This window comes from Caloenas nicobarica, chromosome 6 (assembly GCF_036013445.1).
Source record: "Caloenas nicobarica isolate bCalNic1 chromosome 6, bCalNic1.hap1, whole genome shotgun sequence".
Lineage (NCBI taxonomy): Eukaryota > Metazoa > Chordata > Aves > Columbiformes > Columbidae > Caloenas > Caloenas nicobarica.
Window position 1 is genome coordinate 20757589 of NC_088250.1, and position 17748 is coordinate 20775336.

Here is a 17748-nt window from a genome sequence, read left to right on the forward strand (position 1 = left end):
TGTCTGGACAGGTCGAATCTGAAACTGCAAAATAGCCCTTGTTGGCATTACTGGTGATAATTATAGTCTTGACAATAGTGAATTTTGGTTTTGTTACAAACTAAAGACTCTTACATGGTATTGAAATATGAGCGAATGCAAACCCTTTGGGGAATAAACTGAAGTATTACATTAAGTCACTAAAGATGATACATCTTGAAGTTTTGATGAAATTTGTTATAACCTTACTTCATAGCTACCCCATTTGACCTAATTAAAGGAGTCATTTATGTTTGTGACTCTAATTTTAATGCTAATAATTTTTACTTGCATTATGCTACAATGTTCTTTTTGGTACTGCTATTGGGTAACAGATAGCTATGCCGTACCGCAACATGAGATTATGATATTTTGTAGATCTATATCGCAAAAGAATTTGCAAGTATATTGAGAAGGGGGGAATTGAAGAGAAGCTGCTAAATTAATGTATACTGTGATTAAGTTACAAAAGATGTACCCATCATTAACCAATTGACATGATAAATGCTTTCTAACCACCTGCAAAACCAGGGGATATTTTTCAAGTTTTAGATCCTACTGCATGACAAGAGGGAGACAGAAGATTAACTCAGACATTGTTTAGAAGCAGAGTGCTTATCTTATATTTGACTAGTAATTAATAGATGTGTTGCAAGTAAGAAACTAATCGATTTTAACTAACTTCATACTAACTTTATGATTATGTAATTTTTTCTTAGTATAGATGTATGTTAAAAACTTCGAAAAATTATAATGAATATGCAATAATTGTGTGAATATAAGCAATGCAAGAGCATCCAGTCATTGGGGCACTTATTGTGGATGATCCCCAGCGCTGTTAATAAATGCCTGCCTAACAGGATAACTGACTTTGCTGTTAAGTTTATCTCTTTGTTTCACCAGTTAAGGGAACTAAAAAAACAAGGAAAGAGTGCAGTAGTATGACTTGAAGGCTCTTGCATCTATTTTAAGTGGGTTTTGACTTGTCAATGTTTATGACTTTCTAGCTGTGAGATTAGAACTTAAATTCTGCACCACTGAATCATCTCCAAATTTGAAGTCAAGTTATCTTTACCAGAACTGCTGATGGTTACAGTTAAACACTGCTTTACTTCTGCTGCTTTTATATCTATCAAAAGGCTGGATATATAAAGTCAGCAACAGGGACCTTAAAATAGCTAATAGAAGTGCATGACTTCAGACTAAGCGTCTTATTTTGTCTGCTGCTAGAGACAACTGCACAACACCTACAAAAGTTTGCAGCTTGCTGTTGGAAAGCACAAAAACATGCCAGCTAACTTCAGCTGTGCTGTACTGTAAGAACCCAAAAAACTACCCAAGGATTCTAGTTCAAGGTATCTGATTACAGTCAGCAATTTCTCTAAATTTGGTATGTGACAAAACACCTCTTGGTTTCTTGGGTTAGAAAAGGAAAATAATAACGAGGACACTAGCTGTGAAAGCATGTAAGGAAGTTACAGGAAAGACTGTCAGACCTCCGAGGCTTTATGAAGCTCAATACTAACAGATTTTCTCTGTATGCAGAGAAAAAGAAAGCAGGGAACATACTTCATCTCATGGCAAGGTTTAATTCTGAGGTATGTGGCACTGGATTTACAAAGTTAAATCAAAAATACATTCTGAGAAACACTGAGCCCCCTACTTAGCCATGCAGAGGGATTTCACACACCCAACAGCTGAAAAAAGAAACCATTCACAGTGTGAAAAAAAAGTATTTGGTGTCTGTCTTTGACATGGGCTTCTGACACAACAGGCAATGAGGAAATGTGCAGTAGTGGGGCAGAGGAAAGACAAATACTTAAGTGATAAAGATGAGACAGGATGACAGGTATTAGATAAGGCTTCCACCTGAATTAATTCTTTGAGACTTTACGATCAGCAGTTACATGCAATTACTGTTCCAAACACTAATCAGGCACACTGCATTGCAAAAAGGGATGATGTAGCCATTTAGACAGAATTTAGCTCCAGTCTGCTGATGATAGGGCTGAAGTTTGCATATGCTTGTAGCAAACATGTATAACTGAAATCCCAGTAGCACAGAAGGACTGGAATAGTACTGAAGCATTTTCCACAGGAGCTGTACCTGAGAGCAGGAGTGAAGGCTATCACCTGGAGTACAGCACACACACTGGTTTATACAAGTGCATTGTCCACAGTTAATCTATAATTTTCATCCTCAACATCAATTTAAAAAGCCAAGTATGAATCATACGCAGGCAGATTTTATGACTCATTGCTGCAACGGATCTAACTGCTAGTGCTGATCCTGCCTGCCATTCAGAAGTCTGGCATTCCCTCCTGGATCTGCTCCTCTGGAGGGGAGGCCCCTCACAGATCTGTGCTAGAGCAACCTAGGCTAAAAACAGTTAAACAAGAGTTCAAGCACTAAACAAATAAATGTGCTATTTCGTCACACAAAGGATAAAATTCCAGGAATTTATTGCTGTATGTAATGCTTAATCATTAATTTGTCTTACAGTAGTCATGAAGTGCCAAATTGTGTGCTACATTTAACATTTCCTGTATTCCCTTCCAAATGCCATTTTACAGTGGGCGTACGAAACAACGCAGCAGCAGTCACAAAACATGGCTTGAGCATCTCCCAAGAGCTTAAAAATAAAGATTTGTGTACAAGCTGAATAACAAGATGTCAGTTAACAGGTCACTCAGCAACTTTAATAGAAATATCTTTAGGTGGAAGTTTTGCAGTGTTAAAATTCACAACTTGGACTAAATATTCTCATCCCCACTGTAGTAACAAGATACTTGCAAAGAACAAGAACTATGATACGGAAATGTCACACGCAAGAACCGCTTCATTTCTATCAGAAGCAAAAATTGCTAATTATAAGCAAGGACAGGCCTAGCACGCTAAGGCTGTCAGCCTATATTAAAAACATATACCTCCGAGGTTGGCGGTGGAGTGCTATTTACCACCTTGAGTTTTTTTTTTTTTGGTTACATACAAGTACTCTTTCGCCCCTCCCACCATACTTTATAAACCCCCTTTTATTTTTATTATACCTCCATATTATTTACAGGACTCCTAAAGTACAAACTAGTATGAAATTAACGATAGCTTGCTCTTCAAATATGTATCCCATGGCTAAATAAATACCAAGCCAATCCAACAGAGTGATCTGGAGTTATGATTCAGAAGCTTGTGTATCTGTGACTCCAGGCATTTTCTCATTAACTGCAGAGGATTCACTTGATTGGTCAAAAATAGTTGCCTTAAAAGTTGGGGTAGCACTATCCAAGGTGAGCGTAGAGGTCTGTTCCACATTTGCAGTAGTGCCAGGGTCAACAGAAAAGCTTCCGGTTTGAGTAATGGAGGGAAGCAAATCTGTAGGCACTGCAGATGCCTCTGTGACCAAAGGAAGTAGAGGAACACATTTGGGTGGCATTGACAGAGGTGTTATTCCCATTAGATTCAGAGGTGGCAAGGAGGGAAGGGGTGGCAAACCTAAGGAGACAAAAAAGATTAAAAGAGGCAGTGAGCTGCTGCACACCACAGATAGATCTGGAGAGATTCTCTGCTTAACATTTTTAGCTTCTCTAATCTTCTATTTACTCTTGAACTTAGCGTGAGTATGATATACATACAGCACTGACTCAGGGGGCTAGTTTCAAGCCTGATACTTTTCAGATTTCAGAACTGAAGAATCAGAACAAACTCAGGTTTGCTTTACCTCCCCAAATGACTAGGTATAATATTTAAGCATTAATACTGATGATTAGATTTTTCTGGCATTCACTCAAACTGCCAGAAACAAGAAGTGAACAAGAACCTTATTCCAGGTAAGGCTTCCAATTCTTCTTTTTGCTTGCTCCATGTGCACCTTCATCAGTTTAGTTTTATTCAAAACCATAAATCTAGTATTAGTTCGTACTTTTGGCATTCAATCAGGGTGCTTTGATCTCATCTAGCGTACAAGGAAACACCTCGTATTTTCTTTTACCAATAAAACTATTTACTTTCACTCTTGGCACTACCTCTTTTGAGATCATCGATCAGATACTATAAGCTGAAACAACTAAATATAGACACAGGTTTAGAACTAGCTTATCTAAAGATATATTCCTTTTCTACCTAATGTGGGCACTACCATCAACTCTGATGTCAGGCAAACATTCAATTTATCCTCTTCAGGATTGAGTGTTAAGGATTGTCAAGGAGAGACCCACTATCACAGTGTTTCAGTTTGCAGAAGCACTTACCAGGCTGTGTGATTTCTGGAACAATGTGTGGTGCAGGTAAATTAAGTTTGGACAGATCAGGCAGGTTGGGAAGCCCTGCTGGTAATGGCATCAGACCTACAAAAAGAATGAGAAAGTTATAGCTGCAAACTTAAAATTCTTGTTTGTTTTGTTGTTGTTGGTTTTTTTGGTTTGGGGTTTGTTTGTGTTTCCTCTTTCTGAGATTTTACTGATCATATAAAGTTATTTTATAATCGCTTTACATCTTTATTATCATTTCTACATATAAGAATGCAAATTCACCTAAGTTTCAACTTTTCAGTTGCACAGTGAAAACAGATACCTATTTGCAGGAAGTCTGGACTAGCATATCCCAACCTCTCAGATTTTTCTGAGGAAAGTAGAATCTTATTTCAAGGAATTACTAAGTTTGTATTCCAAGTTCAGCTTTTAACAAAGGTAGTAATTTCACTGCAGCACTGTACCAGAAGCCCTCCATTCCCAATTTGAATGGCAGAAGATAATAATAGGATGAAATACATCCTGTTTCTGATCTCTAATATTGAGTACTCTATTATTAGTCTTTTCTACTTAGTTCATAACTAAACACAGAGATGTATAGAAAAGGCAAGACTAAGTAACTTTTGAAGTCAGGAAGGACTTAAAATAGAAGAGAAATGTATTATGAACACAACACATGCCCTTTCATCATTGTGTTTGCTGTGGAACATCTTTCCCCTCCTGAAACTTCTGTCTTAGAATAGCTGCACTTCTGGGACAAGAGCTCTGTTCCTACTTTGTGGTTAGCTCAGAGAAGGCTAATTCTGAAATAAACTGTTGATATTACAGTAATAAGATGGAGGGGATGAAAGTCTTAAAGCAAAGCCACTGTACACAGGTTTTGATTAATAAATAGTCATCTTTACCTACCTGTGAATTCATTAGCCACAAAGGCTGGCATAATGAAAAAACTTTCGGCTCAACTACAAACCACTTTGGTTTGAATTTTTTTTTTAAATCTGAAAAAAGCTGAACTTCACATAAATTGTCTCAAATTTTAAACCTCCTGTATATTTAATACATTAGAATTTCACTAGTATGGCCATGCAAATAGCAAGAAATATTCTAATGGCTTTCAAAAAAGCAATGATACTATCCAAAGGAAGATGAGTATTTGCAGATTTTGGGGAATGGGTGCATAGGACATTGGGGAAGAAGAGGACATTAACGGAAGCTGAACTTCTTAGTAGTTTGGTATTTTACCTAAGCAGTACAAAATCAAAGTTCTCTGCCCTTGTATGCACACAGTTAGCTCTACTACACATTTTTTTCTATGTTAGAGAGCATACCTCCAAGCATTACTTAAAACTTTTGGATGCATCTTTATCTACTCATCTCATAGCATACAAAACATAAAATACAACTCCTTCAGTGTTTTGGAATGCACCATTGAGTCCTGTTCCAGTGTACCAGTTACACAGTAAAACCCTACCCAATCCTTATCTTGCCCACCATGAACAATTCTGGAATACTAGTGCTTGAAATGTTTGTTATTATCAGAAATAATGCATATCACTCTTGTTATACCAGTTTAAATTACTAAATAACTCAGAAGCAGTAACTACAACATACAGTTCTATATTCTTAGCCCTATATTTACACTAGGAAGAATGATCAAGCTGAGTATTAAAAGAGTTTCCTAAAATGGAGGTTTTATGGGTGAAAGGAATGCCGAAATAGGCAAATGTGCCTTCTCAGAAATTTCTTCTGTCATGAAGTCCCACTGCAAAAGACAAACAAACTGAGAGGCTATTTACAAAAGTATTTTGCAACATACAATTTATGAACTATGGAAAATAACAATACATCAACTCAAGAAACGTTGCAAATAGCAAAGCTAATACCTTCCTGAGAAATGCTCAATGCTGCATCTATAGTGCAGGGGGCCCTAAGAGGTAAATGATTGTAAACATTGTTGCCAATTCAGTACTTTGTGCTGCAGACATGCTGTGCACATGCTCTAAAAAAAAAAATTCTGAACACTGTAGGGGTTGTACAGAGATCTTCAGCAGGAAATGTGTTAAGTTGTATTAAGTCATACCTTCCTGTCCCCCCCACACAAGCAGTAGAGAAGACAGCTTTCTTCCCTTACTCTCTTATGCTTTCTGTTTCGAAATGTTTTAATAAATCTTCCCTGCTCACCTGGTAAGGTAGTTGCTGGGTTAACTGGTGGCACAGAGGTAAGAGACTGACTGACTTGTGGTGGTAATAATGGAACTGTTGGAACACCTGGTGGAGGATACAGGAAAACTATTAATTTTAAGCATGCAACACTTCAGCTTCCTTCCTCAAGAAGTACAAATAAATAGTTGGTTACACGAGAATTACTATTTGCCTTAACCATAAAATGCTGCTGAAGAAACAGTATTCTCAATAATACACATCATATTTCTGATAGAAGTTGTTTCCAATTATTTTGTAAGCAAGTAGGGCACAATTACAGTACTCTAGCTTTTGTTCTTGAGGAAAGTTTGGGGAATTAAAATTTTATTCTCTCTTCTGCTTTCTATTAAATTGATAGAAACATCTGTGAATGCAAAAGAGTTAGAAAACCCATGCATTTCAGAAGCTAGTTACTTCCACACTGACCTGTATTGAGGACATTACTGACAGTAGTTGAGGGTGAACTAATAGAAAGTCCTGAAAGACTCTGTTCAAGGCCTGCTGACCCTGGGGGTAACGCGGCTGAGGGATTAACTGATGACAGCTGAACCTTATTGAAAGGAGAAAAGGCAAGTTACATCATTAGGGTGTGTTTCCACAAGAACCAACAGAAGCACAAAAAGCAATAACACATCCATTTTTACCAAGCCAAAGAAATGACTGAGACTTACCTCTGTGAAGCCATCTTTGAGGGGACTGAGTGATGCACTAGGCAACTGTCCTGGGAGAGAAATTTTCTTTCCCTCTTCAAATGGGCGTGTAGGTATCCTATGCAAATATCCATAACCGATGCCACATCCTAGGCTTTTAAAATAAGATAATTTAAAAGTCAGTCAAGCGACTTTACAACTACAGACTCCATAGCAAGCAATGTTTGAACGGCTCAAGATGCCAACAAATTCCAAGATAAGTTCTGTACAACTTTTCCCTCCCCTCCACATTGCCTCATTTTCTATGGAGAAATAATAGGAGACAACTGAAAGAAAATTCTGTAGCTTTTAGCAAAAAACATTTAGCCCCAAATAAATCTAATTTTTATTTAAACCCAGCAGCTGTATCAGGGATACAGCTTGGAATTCAACTCACAGTTGTTCCTTGCAGTCCTCTGTTCTGGCTACTGCGCAATACTTTAAGAATATACTACAGCCTAAGGACTATTTGAATCCTAATGCAGAAAGAAAGTGTTGTTACACTTTGTGCATTGTTGAACTAGCTAATTTACTGAGTAAATACACACCCCCATTAATAATGAAATCTGAATTTCAAGTAAATATGTGATTTATTATATCAGAAATGCCTTGGATATAACAACATTCTTTTCCTGTCTTTGTAGAAGACTTAAGCAAGCAGCATTTAGGATGGTGCTCTAAGAAAGTCATCCCATCCCACTGCAACATCTCATCTCCTTACCTGCCTTCTCCGCCCCAGGCAGAATTTGGAGTAATCACCACTTCCCGACAGTTATCTGTGTCAGTGTTGTACACATAAAGTTTTAACGGTTTTGCTTCATGCGTTTCAATGAGGGAAAAGAGATCTTCAGACTGGAAAACGATAAAAATTAACAAGGGCTTTATTGTCTTTATCATTTGACAGTGGTATAACCATATTCCTAGCCCTAACTTTGTGACAGAACCTGGTAACTGCTCCATGCTGCAGTTGTTGCGGTGCTGCTGCTTTATCACGAGGCCAACTGCAGTATGTGCTTTGCTAGTGCAACTCAAAAGACACGTTGCACAAGCCAGATTTCAAATCTGCTATTTGAAATATTAATATTAGCATACAAAAAAGTTTCTATTCAAGAGCAATTTTGCAGAATTGCATTTAAGCACAAAGAAGCACCATGCCAGAGCTCCTCCCTCTTTGCATTAACTTCCATTAGCAGTGAACAAAGACAGAACTGGGGATGTTTCAAACTGCCCTGGTACAATTTTTTTAGTTAAAAAAAATTCAAAATCTTATTTTTATATACTTACCTCATTCATGACGGTATCTGCTCCAATGATATAGTCACTATGAGGTCTAAGTCCAGCTAATGCAGCAGGGGAATTTGGTTCCACTTCCTGGTTTTAAGAGGAAAAGTTACAAACCACTATGTAACTGCCAGGGTGCAGCAGAACAGTTAGATATGCCCTTCACAAAAGTTTTGAGTCAGACAGACAAACTGGTCAAGTTTTCAATGCAATTAGTAGAATAGTCACTGAACTAGTGAAACAGTGGCTAGATGAGTCTTTTGATACTGTTCCAAGGAGCTCTAAGTATTGTACAAAACCACCAACTGAAATTTAAGATTTTATAATATACTCACAGACATACAGTTCTAGTTCTAAAGTCTTTCCAAATGCAAAATCAAGGGAAACAAATTTGATCTTATGACTTGTGTACCCCCTTGCAAGTTACTTTTCAGTAAAAAGACAAAACGTTTAACAGTAAGAAAAATACTTGGAAGTCCTTACGTACCAAAACATGCCATACATTTTCATTGGCCCCATCAAAGCTGCAGAAACGAATGCTCACGCCCAGCAGGCCCTGTCCACCCCACATGTTGCTGGGGGTCACTGATGTTTCTCTCAGTTCCAGTGTTTTGCTGCTGTACACTAGCATTTTTACAGGTTTTTCCACATTTGCTTTCAACAGGTCCTTAAGAGTGTCGTTGTCTTTATTCTGTGAATGTTCAAACAAGGTTTCACTGTTTAACACAGCAAGCATCCAGTTCTATAGCACAACTTTTGTACATGAAAGGCCCCATAAACACTGTGCATCATCAGAATATGTATCTACAGCTATTTTATAACAAGCTTCCCTTCACAATTCTAGAATACAACTCTGGTGAAAACCTGGGATATCACAATAAGAAGGTCATGCTTTCCAAACATGAAAGGACATGCCTTGCAGCTTTTCAGAGGCTTTCTTAAGTCCAGCCGCACTGGTAGAAGAGCTTACCCACAGCTCTTCTTCTCCACCGCTATGATGGTTTGCTGTCTCACTACAGCCCTGCTTGAAAAACTTCTCTGCAGTTCCTGCCCAGCTGACAGCTTTGACAACAGCTCTTTCAACCAGCCTCCAGGTTCTCACACAAGCAGTTTTACAGACAGACCGGGGACGGGGCACTAACACAAGCACGTGCTGGTGCAGATGTCTGGAGGGAACACATCTGTCTGCATCCTGCTAAATTTTTGACAGAATTATACCTACAGGGTGAAGGAAAATAATTTCTGATGCAGTTAGGCTTTCTCATTTTAAACTAAAGAGAAATATTTAATATACATTTAAATTAAAAAATGCATTGGTTTGCTTAGGAAAGTAAGATTCTCAACACACTATTTACATTCAAGGTTCTAAGTAGCAACATACTTACCAATCTTGAACCATTAATGGACACAATGAAATCAAAGAATGGCTCCAATCCAGCTCTGTGCCCTGGTGAGTTTTCTTGTACCTAACAAAGTTAAACAAGAATTTAGCAACAGTAGCTCTAGAAGCTACTGATATTTGTATGTATGATTTTTAAATGTTCAAATATAATATTTTGGACCAAAGAAATCCCTCACTTAAAAAAGAGAGAAACTTTTTTAAATAATCAGGAATTTGTAAATTATTGAGGAATGACACAACAGCAGCCACTCCCTGGGACAAGCACTGCTTAACAGCTGCAGCAGCAGATAAATTGGAGATATTTATTTCAATAAAGGAGATTATGGTCAAAGGACAAGCTTACTGAATTCTGAAAAAGCTGGTTAAAAAGCAGCAATTTTCCACAGAAGTGCCAACATTGGACCTTGCTTTTTATCTCATGCTTACTAGCGGAAAAAGCAAATCACATCTGTGTAGGCATGGGTTGTTATCTTCATGATTAAACATCACCTGTTAACAATCTTGAGACACAGAGGGTGTCTGTACAACCAAGGATTCATTAACATACCAACAAGCTGCAAGAACAGGGACACATGCAATTTTGCAGCCATGGCAGATCAAATAATTCAACCACTCTACTCGGACGAGGCCTAAGTATTGAATACACGTTGCTCCCAGAAGATTAAAGTATGCTTTTAATTCCAAATGGAGTAACTGAGAGACATTTTGCCAGTGTTGTTTTTTCACTATTACGTGAACTGCCGACAGACAAAAGTAACTCCAATATGGCTATCAGTTTTTTCCTACAGCCTTTGTAGCAAAGAATATCTATCTTTATTTGTAAGCTGATTCATTTTACCCACTGGCTTTTTCTTTTATGTGCTACATTCATCTACCAAAAAGATCTGAAAAGCATTACCCTTTGCAGTGCGGTTTCTTACATTACGTGTTATTCCATCTGACAGAACTGGTACAAATCTGCTAGTTTTTTTCAATATCGGTCTGATTCTGCAGGAATCGAGTTTTCTTAACATGACTCATCTAGAACAAAATATTCTAATATGGAAAAAAAAGTGTGATTACTACCAAAACTGTTCTCTTAGGGTCTATTTATCTCTGCCTCACAAATTCACGAAATCTGACCTTGGAAAAAAACTCAAATTACTTGTGGGCAGCTTTCTGTACTGGACATCAGAAGCTTAGAACATTAACACATAACCTAAAGATTCATTAAAGAAAAAAATAATCTGGAATCAGTAGTTCCAGAGTCATATCACACACACTGATTACTGTCCAAGACTTGTAAAACAGCAAAAAATTATGAAACCAACATTATCGCCAAGTCATAAAAACCACTGAGGCAGCAATAACATCCTCAAACCCCACATTTATTATTTCTAACCAGAACTTGACGTGTATCTACAAAAGTGCCTCTTCAAGATGCCTGCATGCTCCTTGGAAATAATTTCCTACAGCTGGGGGTACAGATATTCTCCCCTGTATGGAACCACAGTTCTCAATCGCCAAAGTAACTCGCAGTCCTGCTAACTAGATCCAAACTACTGCCTCTGTGTTACTTACTCAATCTGTTGGCTCAAGATGCCTCTCACCAAGGATAACTAGAGACCCAACAGCAAGCTGTGCACCACATAACAGGGTAAAAGCAAACACCAAGCTCCATGTCTCGGACCCTCTGACACCAACTGCACAGGAACTCATGGGCACATTGTGGATGTTGCTTTGACATTAGTAGTCTGTCCCTAGAGCTCATTCTTAACTTTAGATATTAAAACTTGCAATAATGTAGAGCTACTTCAGAACAGCAATTTTAGCTCATAAGAAAAGCCACAGAGAGGCTAAAATACACCATATGAATTATTCTGTTAAACGAACAGTTTCATGAAAACAGAATTAGAGAAATCTGGTTTCCTACAGACATGCTCTATAACTACATTCTCAGGCTTGAAGTTTCTCTAGTAATTAAGTCATTCAAAACATCCTCTCCTCTGATGTGTTTTTTCCAGTAGCGAATGTAGGATGAGCTTGTACTGTACACTGCTCTTCCCTCAGTTTAGGGAGTCAATGTGAAAATACTTTGATAGCCTCTCTTTTTCATTCCACCACCTATTGCATTTGACATATAAGAACTTAGATTTTGTGTTTTTAATAAGCCTGACATAAAGGCTTTATACCAAAATGAAATCAGCAGATGGTTTCAGAAGTTATTTTGAAAACAAGAATTCTAAAGACAGAATATATCTTTCTAACCCTCATCATTAAAAATCAGTAAACCCAGCAAACCAATATATTTACTCAGATAACACATCAGATTGTTAGGACTGGATACGTCACGGCCTTGAAATTATGAAAAGCCAGACTTCTTTCAGCCAGTATTCAGCTATTTCCCTCCGTTTCCAAACCAATGTCTTAAAAAACCCCAAACAACAAAGTCTCTATACCCTGACACAAATCCCTCTCCCACAACCTCTGATAGATTACATTCTGAACACCATGAAGCAGTGACCAGCACTCAATAAGCTAATCCTTTACAATGAGAAGGAGCACCTACAATAAATGAGAATTACATGTGTTCAGCATCCATCAGCATCAAGCTTGCTGACATCTGGGAGGTATAGATTTGACATTCTAAGTAAATTATTTATAGTCTGCCCCAAACTGGTGAAGGGACTGCAAGAGTTTCCAAGTTCTGAACAATTAGCTTGCAGAAAGTATCTTCAGAAGTTGAACAACTTTCCTCAAACCCATCACTAGCCTGAACATCTCTGCATGGTTTGTTTCTAAGTGGGCATGTAAAAACTGCCAGGAAGCTCTACCTAAAAGAAATCGAGCTTTTATAGCTGCATCAATCATACATGCACCTCAGAAGCACGTAGCTGCATCCCTTCTGTCATCACATTTCTTCATGCTGCCATGCAGAGGCTCAGTCACAAAAAGTCTCCTGTTTCCCTAGCTTGTTTGGGCCCACCGCCACTGATGGAAACAGATTTTTATGCCGGGCAGTCCCAGAAACACGAAACAGAAGTGCCGAGTTCATTCCACATGAGAAGTCTCCTCTTTAAAACAGCAACATGCTCAGCCCTGCACAACAGTGACACTGACCCCATACAGTTTTTATATCACACCACCTTATTTTCAGCCAGTTACCCAACGCACGGCTCTCTGCTCAAAGCTCTGTGGCCATGGTTCTCTTCCAGGAACTACAGCAGCAAAGGATAACCAGGGACCTTAGGATATAGGTTCCATGTATACGTCCATAAACTCCAGGCGTCCTGAACAATCTGGCTTTGTGCAGCTTTGCTGTATGCCCCAAGTAGGTATTCAGTAACTTGCCTTTGTAATCGAATAAGGACAGAGAAGTAATCAAGTAATACCATTTACAACAGATGCCAGTGCAGGCAAGACACCATCCTTGGCAGCTTTGGAAGCCTAATTCTCTCAAAGCCAGCTGTTATTTCAGACACATCAGCTACAGACACCTGTGGGTAAACACCGTGACTTTCTAACAGTAGAGAAAAACAGCGGAGCTGACTATCCGGAGAAGCTGTGGAACTGCCACCACCGGAGCTTTTTAGGAGTGAGCAAGGAAAACATCTACCAAGAATACTGAGTGTCAGAAGGCAGGAAAGGGCTGCATGACCCTTCCAGTCTCGCACAATGCTGCAGGACTGCAGCTCCTCACCAAGAGGACAGCACTCGGACAGCAGGGCTGCTGAGCACACAGATTACATGCTCATTATTTCACTTTTAATTCACTGTCAAGAATTAAACAGGGAAAAGGATTCAAAGTCAAGACAGTAATTTTAATCTGCATAACTAAAAAGACTTCTTTTTTGGTAAATACATGAAGTTCACCTTTGCTGAACACTTTTCCCAACACTACCATTCTATGCTACACAGTATATGTTTTACATTACACATCATAATAAGGCTGCTCAGCAACACAATGGTCACAAATTTAAGTCCCGAGCGAGCAGTACTACAGTAAATGGAATTAGGCACAGAAACCATGATTTCAGAGGCAGATGAAGGCACTAACCACTTTGGAAAGTCAGATAACTTATACTGGTATCCACTTAAACTTTCAGAAGCTTCAAGCATTAAATACACAACTTTCAAGGAGCAGAAGATTTGAAGATTTTTTTTTCTATATAAGAAATGCTTCCTAAGTAATATTTACTTTATTACCAATGAAATGCTGAAAGTAGTTTTTTTGTAGTTCTTCCACCCACTCTGTAATTGGTAATAAAATTTCATTATGTATCATTATATAAGTAATTCTGCTAGGTCTGACAGAATCTGTTTTATTTCTGTCAGCTACTTTAACACATTACATAGTATAACTGGATTGAATTTTCTTATGAAATATTCCATTTTCAAGAGAAAAAGCTTTATAAGCTTTTTTATAAGAAAAGAGATTCCCTACAGGTAGCATCGAATTTTATTTTTGCACAAAGAATTTAACTTGAGCTTTTAAAATGCGAGGCTCCCTTAAAAAATAAGTCATCCCTTTATGGCAACATGTTTGTACCTCTACTATAATAGACAGAAGCACTCAAGTAAAAGTCTGAAATCCAAACTTTGGGCACTGCTGTTCAGTATCTTTTAGGGAGAACAGCACGTAACACAGCAGCATAAAAATCTCTTGCAGATAAAAATTCTTACATCATCTATTATTTGAAGAAATTGTCAAGTCATTACAACAGCCTGAGCAAACTGTAGCAGTCTTGCATTGCTGAAGAAGAAAGTTATTCAAAATTTGTGAAGCAGAATTCACCAAGCGTTGGATTGTTCACCCACTAATAGGGAACGTGAGCTGGGAGACAGGTCATGAGACAGGTTAGTTTTACCCTGATGTGTTTTTGCAATAGTAATCCTGCAGAAACAAATGAACATTGAGCAATACACAGAGTCAGACAGTTGCTCTAATCAGCCACATAACATATGTAAAAAGAAATGTATGGAGGAGAAAAACAATTGATGGATAAAATTCCAAGAGATAAATAGCATGGCACACTACCAGCCTGGGAGGTACTACTTAAAGGAAAGATTTATGCACCCTTGACACAGATCAGTAAATGGAAGTCTAACAGCAAAAGCACATATGATGAATAAAAATGTATTCCAAAGAATTGCTTCCAACAAATGACTGATTATTAGGTCTACCTATGAAGAGAGTGCGGCAACAAAACAGTGTGTAACTTTCTCTCCCTCTTGGGGGAGGAAAAAAAAAAAAAAGCTACATTTCAATGTCTAGAAACCCCAACAGTGCAATCCACAGCAATTTTTCCTTTCAAGCATGCAGGTGATGAAATCACTTTCCTTTGACAGCGCTTCAGTTCTGGAGCATTCCTATTTCCTGTTACAAGTGTACAGATCATAAAGCTCACAACGAGAGCAATATTGCACTGAATATTAGCAGGAGCTGCCAAAAAGATTTAAGTAATCTGCAAAAATTACATCAGAAATTAATGATGGTGTTTGTTCACTTGCTGTATATATTTCTGCTCTTGTCTGAAGTGAGCAGGACAAGAGACTTTGCTACCAGCTGTGTAGGGAGGCAGCGTGTGCAGGCTAAAAGCCTCACTGTAAGAAACCTGTGACTTGCAACACTCTCACTTTGCTCATCCCCCTGGCAACTTCTACTTGGCTCCCGCGGTCATTCAGAACCACGTAACTAATTTGTTTCATGGCCTTTTAACAGGTATTTTTCATTTATCTGCCCTACCCAAACGAATTATTCCAATAATTGAAAAGATTTTCCGATGTTTCTCTAGTTTTCCAACAACTTAATGAAATACATATTATTTACAGAAGTTTGGCATTATCAAAGATATCTGACCTTATCTGAATTAGATCTGTAACACAGAAAGACTACTGCCATTTTCTTTTTACCATTCTCATTTATCTGATTAAAATACTGAGCCCAGAAAGAAACTCTGTCTGAGAATAAATTAGAAGAAAATAGCAGTACTGCTCAACCCCAAGTTCTACCACAGGTCAGTGCATGCAGACAGGCAGAGCATTTGTGTCAAGCTCCTCTAACATCAGGAGCAAAGACCACCATGACTTTCACCTATAAGTAAATTTTGACAGATGAATGTTTGGATTTGATAAGAACATCAATGTTTGCTTCTCAAAAGCATTATGCGGTATTTTTTTAACACCTGAAAGATGATCTCTGGTCTTTTCTCATCATGGTGTTGTACATATAGTTGTAGTTTTCTACCAGCAAGCTGGACTGATGAAGTACTAATTCCTGTGAGTTGAGGTCTTGTGCTCTTGTCCAAAATGTGGGGCTAGCTCTAGACAGAGAGCTGATCCGCAAAGGTCCGATGCCAACAACAAGGAAGCCCGGCAGGGTGCAGTCAGGGTACCCAGGCTGTAGCTACAGTGGCAAGAGGCTGTGCTGCGGGTGTGGCTGTCAGTAACTCCGGCAGAGTCACTGTATCACCCAGCGCGTCAGATCCAAGGACACAGCCCAGGTACCGCTCTGCTCAGTCTCTAACATTCTCTGATTCTGTGTGAAGGTGAAACACATGCTAAAGAAAGGACTTCCAAAAGGCTGCTCACAAGACCTTTCATGCAGCCTACCAACATATTTTGTTGCACACAAACCCAAACTTTCGTGGCCACAGTGTGAACAGAAACTATGTAACTATGAAAAATAGCAACACTGCCTTCACTGCGAATGCAGCTCTGACAGGTGTGCCGCCTGTCATTTAAATGCCCTGATCTAACGCCTCTGGAACTCCTGCCGAGGGCTGAAGCAGCTACCGTGCAAATCGCGATGCTACGATCAAGACAAAAAGACTTACGTGTTACCGTAGCCAGGCACCCAAAGGGCGCAGCTCTGAAACTGCAGTTTGAACGTGTACAAGCCCATGTGCGAACCGCATTTTCTAGCGGGGAGAAGCAGCCCTGCCCTAAAAACTGCCCCAAAAGCAGCATCCCCTCCCACGCACCGTCCCTGCCGCCCTGTTCACCAGCCGAAGCACAGATGGCGCGACCCGAGAGCACAGCCCGGCCACCAGGTCCCTCCAGCCGGCGAGAGGCGGCTCGGAGCTGCGGCGCCGGGCCGGGCCGGGCGCAGGCCCCGGGCAGCTCCGCGCGGCTGAGGCGAAGCCCCGGGCAGCGGCAGCGCGGAGCCGAGCCCTGCTGGCAGCGTGCCGGGGAACGGGCAGCTCGCCCCGCCGGAACGGCAGCCGGCAGCGCGGACCCGCCGCGCAGCTCCCCGCTGACACGGGGGCCCGGAGTCCAGGCGCCTCCGCGCCGCGCGGGAGCCTTCGGGCCGCTCGAGCGCGGACCCGCGGAGGGAGAGGCCGCCGGGCCCAACGGCCGCCGCCGGCCCCAACAGCCACCTGACCGGCGCGCCCGCCTCCCCGCCGCCCCTACCCGCAGGACGTGGTAGCCCTCGGTGCCCCCGCCGGGGATCTCGACGCTCTGCGAGGCGCCCATGGCCGGGCGGGCGGCGCTGCTCCGCACAAAGCCCCGGCGCAGGACGTGGCACTCCCCGCTCCTCCCCCTCCGCCCCGCTCGGCAGGGGCGGGCGAGGGCCGCGCGCGGGGCATGCCGGGAGGACGCGCCGCCGGCTCCGGCTGCAGCGCCCCCTGCCGGGCACCCCCGCCGCCGGCAGGAAGCCGCGGCCGTACGGTGGCCGCGACGGACCGCGCGCCTCCCTCTCGTCTCTGGTGCGACGGCGCCACCTGGCGGCCAAGGACGGCGCTGCCGGGCGCGGGGCGGGAGCGCGTCCCTGGCGTCGGGGAGGCGCCGGCAGTGCCAGCTAGGAATAGTTAATTAATGTACATTAGCATTAATTATATTAATAACGTACCGTAAATGGGTGCACGGAACATAGAGAGGGCGAGCTGGGACAGGCCGTACCTTCTGCTGGCAACTGTAGTCTCGCCGCTC

The 17748-nt window shown here is 40.8% G+C and overlaps 1 protein-coding gene across 1 annotated transcript; it reads right to left on the reverse strand.

Moving 5' to 3' along the window:
• Nucleotides 1-2464: 2464 nt before the first annotated feature.
• Nucleotides 2465-17398, reverse strand: GORASP2 (golgi reassembly stacking protein 2). Its single transcript, XM_065638080.1, has 10 exons — nt 17230-17398; nt 9821-9901; nt 8923-9126; nt 8439-8525; nt 7876-8006; nt 7137-7269; nt 6892-7015; nt 6445-6531; nt 4264-4359; nt 2465-3508 (listed from the first exon to the last, which is right to left on the reverse strand). Exons 1-10 carry the CDS (start codon nt 17290-17292, stop codon nt 3189-3191), a joined length of 1326 nt encoding a protein of 441 aa, XP_065494152.1. The 5' UTR covers nt 17293-17398; the 3' UTR covers nt 2465-3188.
• Nucleotides 17399-17748: the final 350 nt, after the last annotated feature.